The 19,297-nt window shown below is 46.6% G+C and overlaps 1 protein-coding gene across 2 annotated transcripts in view; it reads right to left on the reverse strand.

Moving 5' to 3' along the window:
• SUFU (SUFU negative regulator of hedgehog signaling) overlaps positions 1-19,297 on the reverse strand; it is a 136,464-nt gene that overhangs the window by 115,935 nt on the left and 1,232 nt on the right. For both annotated transcript variants that reach the window (XM_033184396.1, XM_033184406.1), the window contains exon 2: positions 15,157-15,291. In XM_033184396.1, coding sequence (XP_033040287.1) covers positions 15,157-15,291 — 135 coding nt within the window. The remainder of the gene's footprint in view (positions 1-15,156; positions 15,292-19,297) is intronic.

A 19,297-nucleotide genomic window follows, 5' to 3' on the forward strand; every position in this document is an offset into this window, starting at 1 on the left:
ATTCTATGACCAGGGACTCTAAAAGCCTGAGTAACATAGGAGTAGGAAGGAAAGGGATCTTTGAGGGCCACTATCTTTTACTAACATGCTGTGGGCCTGGACTCCAGTGAACCAAATCTCTCTGAGAAGCTGCTGTGACGCTATATCTCATTGACAAATGGACAACTGTCTCAGCCTCAAACTCAGGCCTGGTCACATTTCTGAGCCTCAGGACTCCTTCTTGCCAAGAGCCCTCCACTAGGCCTCAAGCCATGGACTGCAGAAGAGGAGACAAAGAGGCACCAGGTGATAACCTAAGGCTCTGAAGCTGTATCAGGCCCACCTCCCCACAATGTCTTCCAGCTCAAGGACCCTTCAACCCGATGAGGACCAGGACCAGGTTTATGTTGCTTGTTACTACAAGCCTCATGTCCAGAACTGTGTCCCAACGATGACAATCTACGTAGCAGACGAATGTCTGGCCTTCCAAAGAAAAAGAGAGGCCAGCGATCAACGATAAATGGGAACTAAGTGTGTGTGCTTACCTACAACCCAGTGCTAGGAAAGCACAGTGGACCACCCCTTCTCTAGGTCTCTAGATCTAGTCCTGCTGTAAACATACAGTATTATTAAGTTATTTGACTTCCTGTGCGACAGAAGGTCTCTCATAAGCCCTAAATGGTAGCCCATTTGTTTCAGGCAATTACCTGAAAAGGAGCTCTGGGCATTTGTGCTTATGCCTGTGAACCTTCTGTGTCCCTCGAGTACGAGGACCCTGGGACCCTCTGTAAACCAATCTCAGTCCTCTGTACCCATGCACCCAAGAAAGGGGGAGGCTTGTGGTATTTATCTCCAGGTGACATTGATCACCAAATCTCAACTGTTCTAAGGGGAAAATAACAATAAAGGCAACAACTGGAACAACACAACCCCTCAGGACAGCTACCACTATGTGTGATAGTAAAGCTGTGATCTGAGAAGTAGGCAAACAGCACAGTTAGTACATATACTACCTAAACCACTCTTCACTGCTGTGAGACGTCAAGGAGGAAAAACAGGAATATTGTTAATGTAACATGGCAGTGGATAAGAGCCATCTTCCCAAGCAAATGTGCTGTTTTCAGAATCTAGAAACCCTGGCAACAATGGGCAAGCTGAATTCAGACAACAGCATTAAGCAGGCAGCAGGGAAGCCTCAGAAGATGTTAAGTCCTCACTAAGAAGACGAAATGCATGCAAAGCAAAATCCCTGCACACTACTGGGACAGCATCACTCCCTAGGAGTTATTTACAGAAATCATCATAAGAACAGACATAGAATTGTAAACAAAAGGTGATAGGATTATGAGTAATTGTTTTCTCACATTTCTAATTCCCAACATTTTTAGTAAAATGGTTCAACTGTCTTTACAAGTGGGAAAAAAAAGCAAATTTACAACTAAGACGTTGGATAACAATAATGAATTTAACAGCAAAAGGCCAGGCCAGGAAAGTTTTAGACGTTGTCTTCTTGATGCTGGTTTAACAGAGTTTGAGATCTGGTTGGGGCTTCAAAGGAGCATGGTATACGCATTTCTCATCAAAGGCAAGGTTAAGCCCAAGAGGGTATGAAATGGACAAGTCTGCATATCAGTCTTTCTATAGTCTGTACTGGAGGACAGAATCAATCTCAAACCTGGGGATTGAGGTGGCAGATCTCAGTACCAGCTACACTTTATGGAATACACCATCATTGGAGAATATCAGGTAGAGAACTCATGAGCCAGTCCCAGTTAAAACCAACAGTGACTTAGGAATTCGAAGGTAGGCCCAGCACCTACTCGGGATCTAACACATTTAACGGCTTGAGAAGTGACCAAAAGGAAACTATGCCAGAAAGCATAATTAGCCCCATGGTCTGAACTCATGATGTGAGAAAAAGGTATGTATGGGTAAGGGTAGAATGGGGAGTGGCTGGAGGTTAGGAAGAAAAACAAAGACATGTCACCAAAGAAGATACACAGATGGCAGACAAGCATATGAAAAGATGCTCAACAGCATATGTCATGAGAAAACTGCAAATTAAAACAATTAGATACCACTCCACACCTATTGGAATGGCTAAAATCCAAAAAACAGACAATAACAAATGCTGATGAGGACACAGAACAATAGGAACTCTCATTCATTGCTTGTGGGAATGAAAAATGGAACAGCCACTGTGGAAAATGGTTTGGCAGCTTCTCATAAAGCTAAACATAGTCTTAACATACGATCTAGCAATTACATTCCGTGGTATTTACCCAAATGAATTGAAAACATATGTCCACACAAAAACCTGCATATAAATGTTTATAGCAGCTTAATTAAAAATCGCCAAAAAATACTGGAAGCAATCAATATGTTTTTCAAAAGGTGAAAGAAAAAACTGTGGTACGTAACAAACAATGGAATATTATCAAGTGATAAAAGGAAAGGAGCTATCAAGCCACCAAAAGGCACAGCGGAACCTTAACTGCATATTACTCAGTGAAAGAAGCTAGTCTGCAAAAGTTACATACTATTTGATTCCAACTCTATGACCTTTTAGAAAAGGCAAAAACTACAGCGATAGTAAAAAAACCAAACAGTGGTTGCCAGGGGTTTAGGGGGAGGGAGGAATGAACAGGTGGAGCACAAAGGATTTTTAGAGCAGTGAAACTAGTTTGTATGGCGCTGTGATGGTGTATACATGACATGCATTTGACAAAACCCAAGAACTGGCCAGGCGTGGTGACTCACGCCTGTAATCCCAGCACTTTGGGAGGCCGAGAGAGACGGGTCACTTGAGGTCAGGAGTTCGGGACTGGCCTGGCCAACATAGTAGAACCCCATCTCTACTAAAAATACAAAAAAATTAGCTGGGCGTGGTGGCAGGCGCCTGTAGTCCCAGCTACTCAGGAGGCTGAGGCAGGAGAATCACTTGAACCTAGGAGGTGGAGGTTGCAATGAGCTGACATCGCACCATTGTGCTCCAGCCTGGGCAACAAGAGTGAAACTCTGCCTTAAAAAAAAAAAAAGGGCTGGGCACAGTGGCTCAAGCCTGTAATCCCAGCACTTTGGGAGGCCGAGACGGGTGGATCATGAGGTCAGGAGATCGAGACCATCCTGGCTAACACGGTGAAACCCCGTCTCTACTAAAAAATACAAAAAACTAGCCGGGCATGGTAGTGGGCACCTGTAGTCCCAGCTACTCGGGAGGCTGAGGCAGGAGAATGGCGTGAACCCGGGAGGCAGAGCTTGCAGTGAGCTGAGATCTGGCCACTGCACTCCAGCCTGGGCGACAGAGCAAGACTCTGTCTCAAAAAAAAAAAAGAACTGTACAACACAAAGAGTGAACCCTAAGGTAAACTATGGACTTAAGGTAGTAATAAGTATCAATATTGGTTCCTCAAAGATAACAAATATACCACGCTAATGCAAGGTGTTAATAATAGGGGAAACTATAAGTAAAGAGAGAAGGGGATAGACAGGAACTCTGTACTATTGGCTCAATTTTCTGTAAGCCTAATACTGCTCTAAAACATAAAGTTGGTCGGTCGCAGTGGCTCATATCTGCAATCCCAACACTTTGGGAGGCCGAGGTGGGCAGATCACCTGAGGTCAGGAGTTCAAGACCGGCCTGACCAACATGGCGAAACCCCCTCTCTACTAAAAATACAAAAATAGCTGGGTGTGGTGGCGGGCACCTGTAATCCCAGCTACTCGGGAGGCTGAGGCAGGAGAATCACTTGAACCCAGGAAACGGAGGTTGCAGTGAGCTGAGATTGTACCGCTGCACTCCAGCCTGAGCGAAAAGGGCGAGACTCCAGCTCGAAGAAAAACCCACAAAAAGATAAAGTCTATTGATTAAAAATAAATCATTAAAGGAATTTTTAAAAATTTAAATGACTATCTGCATTGATATAAGGACTACTGAGATGCTGGGCACATCCCTGACCACAGAAGCAGCAGCACGACCATGGGAACTTGTCACCTAAGCCAGAAATGTTTATGTTTTTAAAAGTTGCAGACTTTCCTGGCAACTTACTGTAAATGACTACGATAAGGTTGCAGAAGTCTTTTTTTTTTTTTTCGAGACAGAGCTTCTCTCTTGTTGTCCAAGCTGGAGTGCAATGGCATGATCTCAGCTCACTGCAACCTCTGCCTCCTGGGTTCAAGCAATTATCCTGCCTCGGCCTCCTGAGTAGCTGAGATTACAGGCACCCGCCACCACGCCCGGCTAATTTTCGTGTTTTTTTAGTAGAGACAGGGTTTCACCATGTTGGCCCGGCCGATCTTGAACTCCCGACCTCAGGTGATCTGCCTGCCTCAGCCTCCGAAAGTGCTGGGATTACAGGAGTGAGCCACCACGCCCAGCCTGGTTGGCAAAGTCTTGACTTGAGAGATGACACCTGTCACCTACTGTCCCGTTTTACCCTCCTGCCATTATCCTGAAGAACTCTTTCTTTAAAAGCTGCTTCCAGGTCGGGCACAGTGACTCATACTTACAATCCGAGCACTTTGGGATGACTTGATCTCATGAGTTTGAGACTAGCCTGGACAACATGGCAAAACCCAATCTCTACAAAAAATATAAAAATTAGCCAGGCATGGTGGTGCGCGCCTGTAGTACCACCTACTCAGGAGGCTGAGGTGGGAGGATGACTTGAGCCTGGGAAGCAGAGGTCGCAGTGAGCCAAGATGGCACCACTGCACTCCAGCCTGGGCGACAGAGCCAGGCCCTGTGTCAAAAATAAATAGATAGATAGATAGATAGATAGATAGATAGATAGATAGATAGGCAGGCAGATAGATAGCTTCCACATCCAGCTCAACATTTCCCCCCCACAAAGCACTTCCTGGTTAACTCTACTCAGTCATGGTCATTTCATTCCATTAATCCAAGATAACTTTGAATTTAGCAGCATAATTTTGAATAGAATTCTCCAGCTCTCCGCAGGAGGTAGAAAAAAGAGGTGGTGACTACTGGATCCAGACTGCCTGGGTTTATATCCCAGCTCCAGCATTCACTGGCTGGGCGGATGAATTCCTTAACATTTCTGCATCTCAGTTTCCTTATGTGTAAAATAAGGATAATAATTCCTACACCATAGAGTTGTTCTGAGGATTAAAGAGTTTATATAAAGCACTTAGAACAGTGCCTTATACAGAGTAAGGGCTATAATTATTTGTAATTATTATTACATGTTTAAAGTTTCTTGGAACCAGGTAACAGGGTGAGGGGAGAGAGCCTCAAAGTCACAGGGAGACAGGAAGCTGCTCCCAGTCCCAATCCTCACTGCCGTCTTCTTTCTCAGGGACCTCACCATTTCCTACCAAGCACATGCTGCATTTTTTTTTTTTTTTGAGACGGAGTCTCGCTCTGTGGCCCGGGCTGGAGTGCAGTGGCCGGATCTCAGCTCACGGCAAGCTCCGCCTCCCGGGTTCACGCCATTCTCCTGCCTCAGCCTCCCGAGTAGCTGGGACTACAGGCGCCCGCCACCTCGCCCGGCTAGTTTTTTGTATTTTTTAGTAGAGACGGGGTTTCACCATGTTAGCCAGGAACATGCTGCATTTTTAAGGGCAGGCACTCGTCACATTCTTCATTGTCTCCACACTCAAACACGTCATCTTGTCCAATGTTCTGCCTGTACAGGGGTCTCAACATAGCTCTACTGGTGGGTGTGCTGCACAGCCTGGTCCTCTGTGTTGAGAGCTTGGTAGGCAGGACAGCAAGCTACAAAGTTAGTTGGATGGGTGAGGATATCATTCCTCAGGGCTGAGGTCATAAAACATAAGATCCCACCAGACACATCTCAGAAACAACATCAGAACTGAACTATTGAAACAAGAAATGGAGCTGCATTGAATACCTCAGAGGCAAGATACATGAATGAATTCAGGAGTCAAGGGCCAAAGGCCAGAGTTAGGACCCCTGAATCAGAAAGGTGGATAAGGGAGAGGCTAGCAAACCCAGACCCAGGACATGAAAGGTATGGGGGGCCGGGCGCGGTGGCTCAAGCCTGTAATCCCAGCACTTTGGGAGGCCGAGATGGGTGGATCACGAGGTCAGAAGATCGAGAGCATCCTGGCTAACACGGTGAAACCCCGTCTCTACTAAAAAAATACAAAAAACTAGCCGGGCGAGGTGGCGGGCGCCTGTAGTCCCAGCTACTTGGGAGGCTGAGGCAGGAGAATGGCGTAAACCCGGGAGGCGGAGCTTGCAGTGAGCTGAGATCGTGCCATTGCACTCCAGCCTGGGCGACAGAGTAAGACTCCACCTCAAAAAAAAAAAAAAAAAAAAAAGAAAGGTATGGGGAATAGCATTCAAAATAGAAAATAGCACAGCCTGGAAGAGGAGAGCCCAAAAGGGTGGGCTGAACAGGGGAAAATCCTGGGACTGAGAGACCAGATTGCATCAAACCCATAAAGGCTTCTAAGTCTCTTGAGGAAGAGAAGGAACTTTCCCAGTACTGACCTACCTGGCACCACTCTGGCCTGGTAGTCACAATACTACACCACTCAGTTTTTGTTTTTGTTTTTTTGCAGGGACGGGTCAGCGTCTCACTCCTTAACTCAGGCTGGAGTGCAGTGGCGAGATCTTGGCTCACTGCAATCTCTGCCTCCCAGGTCCAAGTGATTCTCTTGCCTCAGCCTCCCAAGTGGCTCGGATTACAGGTGTATGCCACCATGCCCAGCTAATTTTTTTTTTTTTTGAGATGGAGTTTCACTCTTATTGCCCAGGCTAGAGTGCAATGGTGCAGTCACAGCTCACTCCAACCTCTGCCTCCCGGGTTCAAGCGATTCTCCTGTCTCAGCCTCCCCAGTAGCTGGGATTACAGGTGCCAGCTACCACGCCCAGCTAATTTTTGTAGTTTTAGTAGAGACAGGTTTCGCCATGTTGGTCAGGCTGGTCTCGAACTCCTGACCTCAGGTGATCAGCCTCCCAAAATGCTGGGATTACAGGTGTGAGCCACTGTGCCCAGCTACAGTTTTTTAAAAGTGAGTTTAGGCCAGCACAGAGGCTCACACCTATAATCCCAGCATGAGGTCAAGAGATCGAGACCATCCTGGCCACCATGGTGAAACTCCATCTCTACTAAAAATACAAAAATTTGCTGGGCATGGTGGCATGCGCCCGTAGTCCCAGCTACTTGGGAGGCTGAGGCAGAAGAATTGGTTGAACCCGGGAGGTGGAGGTTGCAGTGAGCTAAGATCATACCACTGCACTCCAGCCTGGCAACAGAGCGAGACTCCGTCGGATCACGAGGTCAGGAGATCGAGACCATCCTGGCTAACACGGTGAAACCGCGTCTCTACTAAAAATACAAAAAATTAGCTGGGCATAGTGGCAGGCACCTGTAGTCCCAGTTACTCGGAAGGCTGAGGCAGGAGAATGGCACGAACCTGGGAGGCGGAGCTTGCAGTGAGCCAAGATTGTGCCACTCTACTCCAACCTGGGCAGCAGAGCAAGCCTCCGTCTCAAAAAAAAAAAAAAAAAGTGAGTTTAACTGGGTCAGCTGGACAAGTTTTTTCCCAACTGTTGAGGGACTCTCTGAATTGGAGAATTTGTAACCCTTACCCCATGAAGGAAGAAACAATCCATACTGCAAATGAAATGCTTAATAAAGGACGAAGCCATGGCCGGGCGCGGTGGCTCAAGCCTGTAATCCCAGCACTTTGGGAGGCCGAGACGGGCGGATCACGAGGTCAGGAGATCGAGACCATCCTGGCTAACACAGTGAAACCCCGTCTCTACTAAAAAATATAAAGGACAAAGCCATGCACCCACAGGCATCTGCTGGGAACCCCCACAATACAGATCTTCCTGTAGCTACAAAAGAAAAGAAATTCCAGCACTTTGGGAGGCTGAGATGGGTAGATCACCTGAGGTCAGGAGTTTGAGACCACCCTGGCCAACATGGTAAAAATCCCATCTCTAGTAAAAATAAAAAATTGGCCGGGCATGGTGGCACCCGCCTATAATCCCAGCAGAGACTGCAGTGAGTTGAGGTCGTGTCACGGCACTCCAGCCCGGGCAACAAAGGAAGACTCTATCTCAAAAGAAAAAAAAAAAAAAAAGAAAGAGAAAGAAAGAAAAAGAAAAGAAATTCTCCTCAACTTTAAAAATTCACAAATTCAGAGATTTGGGGCCTGAACTCCAACCCTAAGTGACAGCTTTGGCCTCAGAAAGGGTTCTAGAGAGTCCCTGTTGGGCACTGCCACACTGGGCCAAGACCAAGGGAGCCTCACTCTTGCTTGGTGGTCCTGATCCCCTGTTCTTAGCAGGGAACTCTACCATCTCATGCAAATAGTCATCCTGACACTGAACATCCCTGAGAGGAAACGCAGAGGGACCAGGCTTTGGGGAGGTGTGCCCCCCAATGAGCCTGCAGAACATTTCTTCTAGCCTGCTAAACTTAGCCATGGCTGGGCCCAGTGGCTTAGGGAGGCATTCTGGTTGCCAGCCTCATGAGAGCTCTAGGAGGAGAGCAAAGGTCCAACCAGAGGAGGGACCAAGCTCCCAGTACAGATGTGTATGGCAAAGAAAGGACCTCTCTTGGAAGCGACATGTTAAAAAGTTCCTGCAGGCCAGGCAGGATGGCTCACACCTGTGGGTGGATCACCTGAGGTCAGCAGTTCGAGACCAGCCCAGCCAACATGGTGAAACCCCGTCTCTACTAAAAATGCAAAAATTAGCCAGGCGTGGTGGCACGCGCCTGTAGTCCCAGCTACTTGGGAGGCTGAGGCAGGCGAATCACTTGAACCTGGGAGGTGGAGGTTGCAGTGAGCTGAGATCACACCATTGCACTCCAGCCTGGGTGACAGAGCAAGACTCCATCTCAAAAAAAAAGAAATTCCTGCAAACTAAGCTTTGAGGAGGAAAACTTAGCATTTCTCAACTGCAGGAGACCGAGGCCACACTAAACAACAAGTGGAAAAGTTAATCTGTATCCAGTGTTTTAATAAATAACTCATGTGAGTGCAGAGCCCAGCTAAGAACATGAGGGAAAGGGAGGCTCTCCACCAACCAGGTAGAGGCAGCCCCAGAAAGCCTGTCAGCAGCAGTTCCAGCCCCCAAGGGGGGTGCAGAACTGCTCCAAACTCCATTGGACATGAACGCCAAGAAGTCACATTTGTGGGACAGAGCCTAGATCTCCCATGGTGGTGAGGCATGGGCACGACCTATGCTTTTGGGCTAACTCCACATGAAGGCTGTCTCTGGAACCAGCCCAACATGTACAGCAGATGACCTGCCCTGAGAAAAATCCCACCAGGGAAGTCTGCCTAAGTTCTCAAATGTATTATCCAACTACCCAGCCTTCCAGCCTCGGTTAGGGCCCTGTAGGCTCTGTCCAGCCAGAGCTGTTGGTGGTATCAAGGGCAGCCAGAAATCCTCACAGAGAGTGATGCTGAAACCACTTCTACAGCCACATAGATCCCCCCACATTCCAGTTCACAGCTGCCTGGCCATAAAGGGGAAGGCCAGACCTGCAAGCTCCGACAGGACTTGGCAGCTGAGGCTCAGCTGTTTGACACCTCCCAAGTCCCAGGGAAGAGTCCCAAAGGACAGTCTCTCCACTCAGGTCAGTTGGGAACAACCTTGAGGTTCCTAGAAAAGCACTCTGTTCTCTCCTGTGGCTGCCTGGACCTGGAACTTGTTCCATCTCTCCAACTTCAGAAATGGCTTCTTAAGAATCTTTTGATCGGGCCGGGCGCGGTGGCTCAAACCTGTAATCCCAGCACTTTGGGAGGCTGAGACGGGTGGATCACGAGGTCAAGAGATCGAGACCATCCTGGCGAACACGGTGAAACCCCGTCTGTACTAAAAATACAAAAAACTAGCCAGGCGAGGTGGTGGGCGCCTGTAGTCCCAGCTACTCGGGAGGCTGAGGCAGGAGAATGGCGTAAACCCGGGAGGCGGAGCTTGCAGTGAGCTGGATCCGGCCACTGCACCCCAGCCTGGGCGACAGAGCAAGACTCCATCTCAAAAAAAAAAAAAAAAAAAAAAAAAAAGAATCTTTGATCAAAACAAGTGCTTTATTGCCTGGTTTCCTTTAGTGAATGTGAATAAGGAAAGAACTTGAATGAAAATGGCCATCCCAAGGCTTATTAAGTCATTGTACTCTTCATCCCTTTTAGGGTTACCAGGGTGGGCATCCTCTCCTACCCCTGAAGCATGCCTGCCAGGAGCAAGAAGAAATGCAGAGGACCCCTCACTTCCGCCTGTCCCTACCCTCAACAGGTTGTAAGGAGAAGGAAAAAATCATAATAGGAGGAGGTACACAACAGGCATTTAATAAATGCTGTTGCCAGGAGCAGTGGCTCTTGCCTACAATCCCAGCACTTTGAGAGGCCAAGGAGGGAGGACTGCTTGAGTCTAGTAGTTCCAGACCAGCCTGGGCAACATAGCGAGGCCTCATGTCAACAACAACAACAAAAAATTAGCCAGGTGTGGTGCTGCATGCCTGTGATCCCAGCTACCTGGGAGGCTGAGGTAGGAGGATCACTTGAGCCAGGGTGATTGAGGCTGCAGTGAGCCGTGACCTTGCCACTGCCCTCCAGCCTGGGCAACAGAGGGAGACCGTCTCAAAAATAAAAATAAAAATAAATGTATATCAGTTTTAAAAAGGAGAGGATAACTTAAAAAGAACATGAAATAAATAATACTACAAGTGGTGACAATTATGAATGTGGCACCAGAAGATTTCGAAATACTGAGCTAGAAGGCTTTTCAAGTCCCTCTAACTCCTAAAAGCACTGTTGGTACCGTATAGCGTCAGGCTGCAGATGGCATCCCAGGCCCCTTCCTACAGGGTTCCTCTCAAACTTTACCTCCTCCCTGCAGCCTTTAGCAATTCAGCAGCCTGACTAGAAGTTACTCCCTCTGCTCTGCTCCCAGATCATATTTTACACCCATGGACTGTAGCATTTATTACTCAATACTATAACAATCTTTTTATGTTTATCTCCCCTCTAGAACATGAGCTCCTTTAGACAAGAATTATGTCTTGCTATTTTATCCCCAAGACATCTATTATGATGTTCTATGTCTGATACAAAGTAGGTGCTTGATGAATGTGTGCTGAAAAAACAAACCAATGCTTTTGCTTCTTTCTTGCTGAAGAGAAGACACAGACAGTGGAAGAAGCATTGCTGCCAGAGATCCATTTGCCATCATTCCCACCCAGCACCTCTTAGCACTTAAGCTGGATGGCACAACACTTGTCTTTCTGACTTCAGCTTTGAGTACTAATGTAAACGAGGATTCATTAAGTCATTTTAAAGAGGTCCCACCATTATGAAATGTGTGGAAAATCACATTTTTCTTCAAAAAACTTAACAGGATCAAAAAGAAACCAGTCATCCCAGTACAAGGCCAATTATAAAGGTATCTATTTCTGTTTTATTATTTTTCTTTATTTACTTTTTGAGATAAGGTCTCGCTCTGTCAGCTGAACTGGAGTGCAGTGGCGCAATCATGGCTCGCTGCAGCCTCGAACTCCCAGGCTCCAGTGATCCTCCCACCTCAGCCTCCCAAGTAGCTAAGGCTACAGATGCACACCACCATGTCTGGCTAATTTCTGTATTTTCTGTAGAGATGGGGGGGTCTCACTATGTTGCCCAGGCTGGTGTCGAACTTCCTGGGCTCAAGCGATCCTCCTGCCTCGACCTCCCAAAGTGCTAGGACTATAGGCGTGAGGCACCATGCCCAGCCTACAGAGGTACTCTTGACTTTTGCAACATAGACCAGAACTGGGTAAATATCTGAGAACATTTCTTCCATATCCTTCTAGTACCAGGATGTAATACTGGAAAATACTAGGCTTGATTGGTGACATGAAAACCCAAATAGAGGCCGGGCACGGTGGCTCATGCCTGTAATCCCAGCACTTTGGGAGGCCGAGGTGGGCAGATCACAAGGTCAGGAGATAGATACCATACTGGCTAACACGATGAAACCTTGTCTCTGCTAAAAATACAAAAAATTAGCCGGGCATGGTGGCGGGCACCTGTAGTCCCAGCTACTCAGGAGGCTGAGACAGGAGAATGGCGTGCACCCGGGAGGCAGAGCTTGCCGTGAGCCGAGATTGCGCCACTGCACTCCAGCCTGGGCAATGAGCAAGACTCCATCTCAAAAAAAAAGAAAACCCAAATAGAGGTTTCACTCTTGTCATAAATGACATATGAATACAAAGTGCTGTACCATGTAGAAATGAAACACATATAAGAGGGTAGTATTAAACCATAAAAAACAATAAGGAATAAGGTCCTATTTCAAATTAAGAAGTTGCCCCTTCTGAAATATGAGGCTTGCTCAATCACATTCTTCATGTTATTTTGGGCCTTGGGCCTATACCTAGCAGGTAGACTGGAAGAATCCTTAAGCCACATAGGAAATGGTATTCTTTTAACCAAAATAAATCTGTCAACAAAAAGGTACAGGCTAGCTGCACTAAATACTCTCTGCAGGTTCTTATTAAAAATATAAATTAAGGTTCAGCATAGTCCCTTTACTCCCCACATCTGTTTGCTATTCTATCTCCATTATTAATACTGTAATGCTGGGTCCCCATTCAGGCAAGATTAATTCCCTGTTCCCAAAGCCTTCTGCTGACACTGCAATGAATCCATTTGGAAGGCTGTAAAGGCAGCTGCAGACATTGCTCCCAACACGTGACCAGTGAGGAGATGAAACCTGGGCCTCTGAGTTTAACAAGAGAGATGAGGAAGTTGGGTTAGGCCGGTGTTCAGAGAGGTGGAATAGCCCAGTGGTTAAAAGCTCAAACTCTGAGGCTGAATGCAGTGGTTCACGCCTGTAATCCCAACACTTTGGGAGGCTGAGGCAGGAGGATTGCTTTAGCCCAGGCATCTGAGACCAGCCTGGGCAACATAGTGAAACCTTAACTCTACAGAAAATTTGAAAACTTAGCCAGGTGTGGTGGTGCATGCCTGTAGTCCCAGCTCCTTGGGAGGTTGAGGTGGGAGAATTGCTTGAGCCCAGGAGGTTGAGGCTGCCCTGACCCATGATTGTGCCACTACACTCCTGCCTGGGTGACACAGCGTGACCCTGTTTCAAAAAACAAAACAAAAAAGCTCAAACTTTGTACTCAAACAGCCGAATTCAAACCCAGCTCTTTTACCCCTAGATCTGTAACTTTGAGCAATTCATTTAACCCCTCAAGAGACTCACTTTTCTTATCTATAAAATAGAAATAATGAGAACCTGATAAGATTGTAAAGCAATTAACACAATGACATGGAAGATAGTAAGTACTAAACAAAGGGGGAAAAGGCTATCATCATCTTCTTCATGATACCATCATCATCTCCAGAATTGGTCTCTATGCTAAAAGGCAGGACAGGAGGAGTCCTGCTACTCTTTCAACCTGCCCAGGTTAAGCAGCCACCACCAAGATAGAACAGACATGGTACAAGGGGCAAGAAAGTACAAAAGGCAAAAACCAGAAGAGGCTATGACAATACAAATAAAATCAGCTCTTGATTAACCAAGCTAATGAGGGGGAGGGAAAACTACATTTATTTTATTTTTAATTGACAGAATATGAACATAGAAAGATTACACTTAAATTAAAGAAACTGTCCATCAAAAGAATATAAACAGAAAAAACTTTATTTTTTATTTTATTTTATTTATTTATTATTATTATAATTTTTTGAGATGGATTTTCACTCTTGTTGCCCAGGCTGCAGTACAATGGTGCAATCTCGGCTCACTGCAACCTCTACCTCCCAGGTTCAAGCAATTCTCCTGTCTCAGCCTCCCTAGTAGCTGGGATTACAGGCATGTGCCACCACGCCTGGCTAATTTTGTATTTTTAGTAGACACAGGGTTTGTCTATGTTGGTCAGGCTGGTCTTGAACTCCCGACCTCAGGTGACTCGCCTGCCTCGGCCTGCCAAATTGCTATGATTACAGGTGTCAGCCACCACGCCCAGCCTTATTATTATTTTTTTAAGACACAGTTTCACTCTGTTGCCCAGGCTGGAGTGCAGTGGCACGATCCCAGCTCACCGCAACCTCTGCCTCCCAGGTTCAAGTGATTCTTGTGCCTCAGCCTCCGGGGTAGTTGGGATTACAGACACATGACACCATGCCTGGCTAATTTTTTGTATGTTTAATAGAGATGGGGTTTCACCATGTTGGCCAGGCTGATCTCAAACTCTTGACCTCAAGTGAGCCACCTGCCTCAGCCTCCCAAAGTGCTGGGATTATAGGCATGAGCCACTGTGCCCAGCCAAAAAAAAATTTTTTTAAATATAGATGGTAGCTTATTGGAGTACATGATATAATTGCTCAAAAGGCAAGAGAATACATTCATTAAGAGTATGAACTCTGAGTTGGGCACAGTGGCTCACACCCATAATTCCGACACTTTGAGAGGCCGAAGTGGAAGAACTGCTTGAGCCCAGGAGCTTGAGACCAGTCTGGGCAACATGGTGAAACCCTGTCTCTACAAAAAAATTACAAAAATTAGCTGGGCATGGTGGTACTTGCCTGTCATCCCAGCTACTCGGGAGGCTGAGATTGGAGGATTACCCGAGCCTAGGAAGGTCAAGGCTGCAGTGAGCCATGATCATACCACTGCACTCCAGCCTGGATGACACAGTGAGACTTATCTCCAAAAAAAAAAAAAAAAAAAGCATACAGAGCAACAAATGGAAGCAGACTAGGATAAAAAATAAATAAGTGGACAGATTTGTGATAAAGCAAGTATAAAGTCAACAGCAGAATCTGGGTTGTGGGTATATGAGTGTTCACTATAAAATCCTTTCAACTTTGCTTTATGTTTAAAATGTTTCATAATAAGATAGGGGAATAAAAGGAAGTAGACACAGAAGCATCTGCCCAAGTTCTGAGTCATAACCATGCTATCCTTCCCATCCTATGAGCCCAAACTCCAGGGCAAGCTTAGAAACACTTGATTTGGGAACTCCTGCTCATCAAGACTTTCCTGAACCAGATAAGCAGGAATCAGGTGTTAACAATGACCACTTTGGCATGAGTAGACATAGTCAGAGGGCAAAAATGCAGAGGTTCCACTGACAAGTACCAAGCTCACAGCACTATGACATTGTCACCCCTGCTCAGGAAAACCTCAGGAATAAGGTTTATCCACCTGTTCTGGATAAAGAACAGGTGGCATACACTCACTCATGGACTCTGTTGTCGCCATAGAGATCACTCAGGCCGAAGCTGATGTAGTGCCAGTGCTCAGGGATGTTAGCAGAAGGGCTCCCCACATTCCTGTACATGCTAACATAGTCCAAGGGGTCTGGGCCACCCAACCTGCAAAAAACAAAACACAGGGGTGTCAGTGTGAGCCTGGAAATCAGACAATGTCAAGCTAAGGCGCTCTACTTTGTAAATCTAAAGGCCCCATCCTGGAGGAACCTGTGTGAAAGGTAACTAAAGAGAGGCCACATCTCTCCAGGATGAGACCAAGAGATGGACAGCTAAGGCTGCCCAACTCTGCAAGCATAAGAAGCTCCCTTCTACCCCTGAAAGACTAGGCCTCTTTTAGAAATAAAACAGACTGGGTGGTTGCCCATTTTGCTTTCTCCTGTTTCAAATTACTGATCCCAAGTGAGATTGTCAGGGATTATCTCTCTTCTGTGGTGCTTGTATACATGCAAGCTTCAAGGCAAGAGGTGTATCAGTCAATCAATTGGCCTCTGTTGAAAGACCATCCTGAGCATCCCCAATGGGCATTGTTCCTGGAAGCAGAGGCTCTGCTCCACTCCAGCCTCTTAGACAGCTAATTCCTCAAAGACTATATTGTGCCCTTGTTAATTACAGTTTGTTCTAAACAAACCCGAAGCCTCTAGTCGTGCAGACACCAGCCTGCACCACATAGACCAAAGCTGGTCTCTTATCATTGCAAGTGACAAAGGCCAAACTTAGGCTTAACTCAGTTCTGCACAGAGAACTGCAGCAGGAGTCAAACTGCGCCCTGTGAGCATCTGCACCCAGAAAATGATCCCAGGAGAGACTGCCACCTCAAACGTAGAGCTGGGACAGTAAATGACTTGGGGCCTCTCAGGACCACATTAAATTTCCCCCACCATTCAACTGAGAAGGAGCTGCAGAAGAGATTCAGTTATTATCTCACTGAGAATTTAATACAATAAGAGTTGCCTTTAGTAATTAGTGCTTTAAAAAAAAAAAAAATCCTGTTTTGGCTGGGCACGGTGGCTCACGCCTGTAATCTCTGCACTTTGGGAGGCCGAAGTGGGTGGATCACTTGAGGTCAGGAGTTTGAGACCAGTTTGAGACCAGCCTGGCCAACATGGCGAAACCCCATCTCTACTAAAGATACAAAAAATTAGCCGGGTGTGGTGGCAGGTGCCTGTAATCCCAGCTATTTGGGAGGCTGAGGCAGAAGAATCGCTTGAACACCAGAGGCAGAGGTTGCAGGGAGCCGAGATCACGCCACTGCACTCCAGCCTGGGTGACAGACAGAGACTGAGTCAAAAAAAAAAAAAATCCTGTTATCCTTTAGAATGGGTAAGAAATTTTGGTAGCTAGAGAAATAGACCAAATAGAAACCAGTGGAAGGAAGTCTGCATTTAGCCCACAAACACGGCACTTGAGCTGCCACAAACATCTGACCACTCCATAGACTGCAAAAGCTTCACCTGCCCCTGGGACATCAATGGAGTACACTTTTCAACCAGGATAGCATGCTGGTGGAAAGCTAACAACCAAATAAAAGACAGGTTACAAGTGATCCCAGTCAATGGTGCCAACACCAGGCAATTTAAACACTATTTAAAACCAGTAGGTCTTGTTTCATCCTCTTTTACCAGGATATTATTTGCCTTTGTAGAAATCCCTATTCTCTGCTAGAAAATGCTAAGTTATTTATAGAACTTGTAAGAAAGTTGCTACAAATAGCTTAGCATCTCAACTGAGGAAGAGGGACAACTCTCCATGTCTGCCTTAACTCTGATTTCAACAAATCACTTGACTACTTCTACAACCGGTTGGATTTAGAAAAGTTTGTGGGGCAAAGGAAGAAAGAAAAGAGTAGAGATCCCTGGAAAGACCCCATTAGAGCTACAGAACTCCACAGCAGAAGGGAGCCACTACAGGCCCCAAACCTGCTCCAGTTTCCTGCTGTAAATTTCCAAACCTGCCCTGCTACAGCCTAGGTCCATCCTGCACCAAGCTGCAAAACTGCGTTCACCATTCTCTGCTCCATCTGCAGCATCCCTGCAGCCCTCTTTCTCACCAGGTCTCCCACAAGGTGTCACATCAAGGAGAGAAGCTTAACCTTAAAACTACAACTGCAAGGAACTACCAAGAATCAGACAAAATTAACCCTGTCCCCAAGCAGAGTATTCTGTTATACTACCCAGAGGCCAGATGAGTATGTGGGAAAAAATCATATTTTACACTTCGCAAATGATGCTATCCAAGGTCCCAGGGCATCCCTCAACTTAATTCCTTCAACATCCAACTTCTCTTGGCAGGGCAGTTGCAGGACTGAAGTGGGCCATGAGTACAGGTTCTGCTTTGATCCTTGCTCACCAAAGTCTCAGCTTTCAGTTAGAAAGCTTTCAGTTAGTAGTCCCCACTACTCAGGGATCACTAGCCACAGAGCCACCTTGCTATTGCAAAATGAATCCCAAGCTATCCTGGGCCAAAGACAGACCCAGACAGTCTGGGTCAGTCATCCTGCTAGAAACCTCGTGGGATCCCAAATGTGAGAAATATAAATGAATTTCAGGATCTTATTTTTGCAAACCCCTCCGCATCTTAGAAAGTACCAGTCACTGATGGCTGGGCACACTGGCTCACGCTTGTAATCCCAGCACTTTGGGAGGCCGAGGTGGGTGGATCACTCAAGGTCAGGAGTTCGAGACCAGCATGGCCAATATGGTGAAACCCTGCCTGTACTAAAAATACAAAAATTAGCTGGGCATGGTGGTGTACACCTGTAATACCAGCTACTTGGGAGGCTGAGGTATGAGAATCGCTTGAAACCAGGAGACAGAGGTTGCAGTGAGCCAAGACCATGCTACTGCACTCTAGCCTGGGTGACAGAACAAAACTCTGTCTCAAAAAAAAAAAGAGAAAGTACCAGTCACTGTGCTGTTTCTCTTTATATTTTTCTGCATCTAGGCAGGGCTTTCACAAAGTGCTGTACAATCCCTTTTCTTCATTATCACATGTTGGCCCATCTCTGAAGATATGGCTGTTAACAAGCTTGCAGCAGGAAGGGAAAAAAAATCGCCCTTAGTCCTTTGCAAACACTATCATACCTTTAACATGCAATTCTATCCTTTATGGCTACTTACGTGACATAAAAATAGTTGCCTGAAATCTGTGTAGGGATTTCTCCTCACACTCAAATGAGGCCTGAACAGACAGCATGGCAGAGCCAGGCCCACTTCCTTTTTTGTTTTTCAAATAACAGAGACAGGGTCTGGCTATGTTGCCTACACTGGTCTCGAACTCCTGGCCTCAAAGGATCCTCAAGGCCTCCCAAAGTGGTGGGAATATAGGCATGAGCCACCGTGCCCAGCCCAGGCCTACCTTTCTCATGACACATGACAACAAGTTCATCACAACACATAGTTAAATATAAAGGCACAATGAGAATGGGTCATTAAGCTAGCAAGAGCTGCTTTCCACTCAGAAGCACTCTTCAACAACTTCTCTCAACCAGAGAACAGTTTGCCAGCCAGAGAGGACTGTGACACCAGTTCTACCTCCTCCTGGCTACTCCAACAGAGGAGGCTGTTCCCTACAACCCTTCCTAGACAGCAGGTGGCTGGTCCCCAGGCCCTCCACGCTGTTGGCCTCTTGGCATCCTCCCATTGACGCAGGCAGCTGGCCTCAGCCCTACACAGCCTACTGAAATCCATGTCCAGGGGAAGTAACAGGTTTTCACCAAGAGGGAGACTCAGTCCTAAAAGGAGAGGTAACCAGCAAAGATGTCCACTTGCCCCTTCAGGTCTACCCTTTGGCTACACCCCAAGCAGCTGCCGAACATCTTTCAGGACTCACTGAAGATCATCTAACACAATGCCTGCATGAATGCGGTCCTGGACAGTTTCAACCAGTATCTGTTTTTGGTCCAGCAAGACCATGAGGACAGGTTCTTTTCCAGAGTCCCCAGAACATCTGTTTTGCCCAAATGCTGCAGGAAGAAACAGGTTGCAAACAGGAATGGGAAATTAGAAAAGACCATTCCTACCCTAAAGCTACTTGAGGGTTACTCTCAGCTCTCCGGAGAAACTGCAGGCCAAGAAACTCCTCTTAATGTCCCACTGCACAATTCCTCCCT

Source organism: Trachypithecus francoisi, unplaced genomic scaffold, assembly GCF_009764315.1.
Source record: "Trachypithecus francoisi isolate TF-2019V2 unplaced genomic scaffold, Tfra_2.0 Contig01579, whole genome shotgun sequence".
Classification (NCBI taxonomy): domain Eukaryota; kingdom Metazoa; phylum Chordata; class Mammalia; order Primates; family Cercopithecidae; genus Trachypithecus; species Trachypithecus francoisi.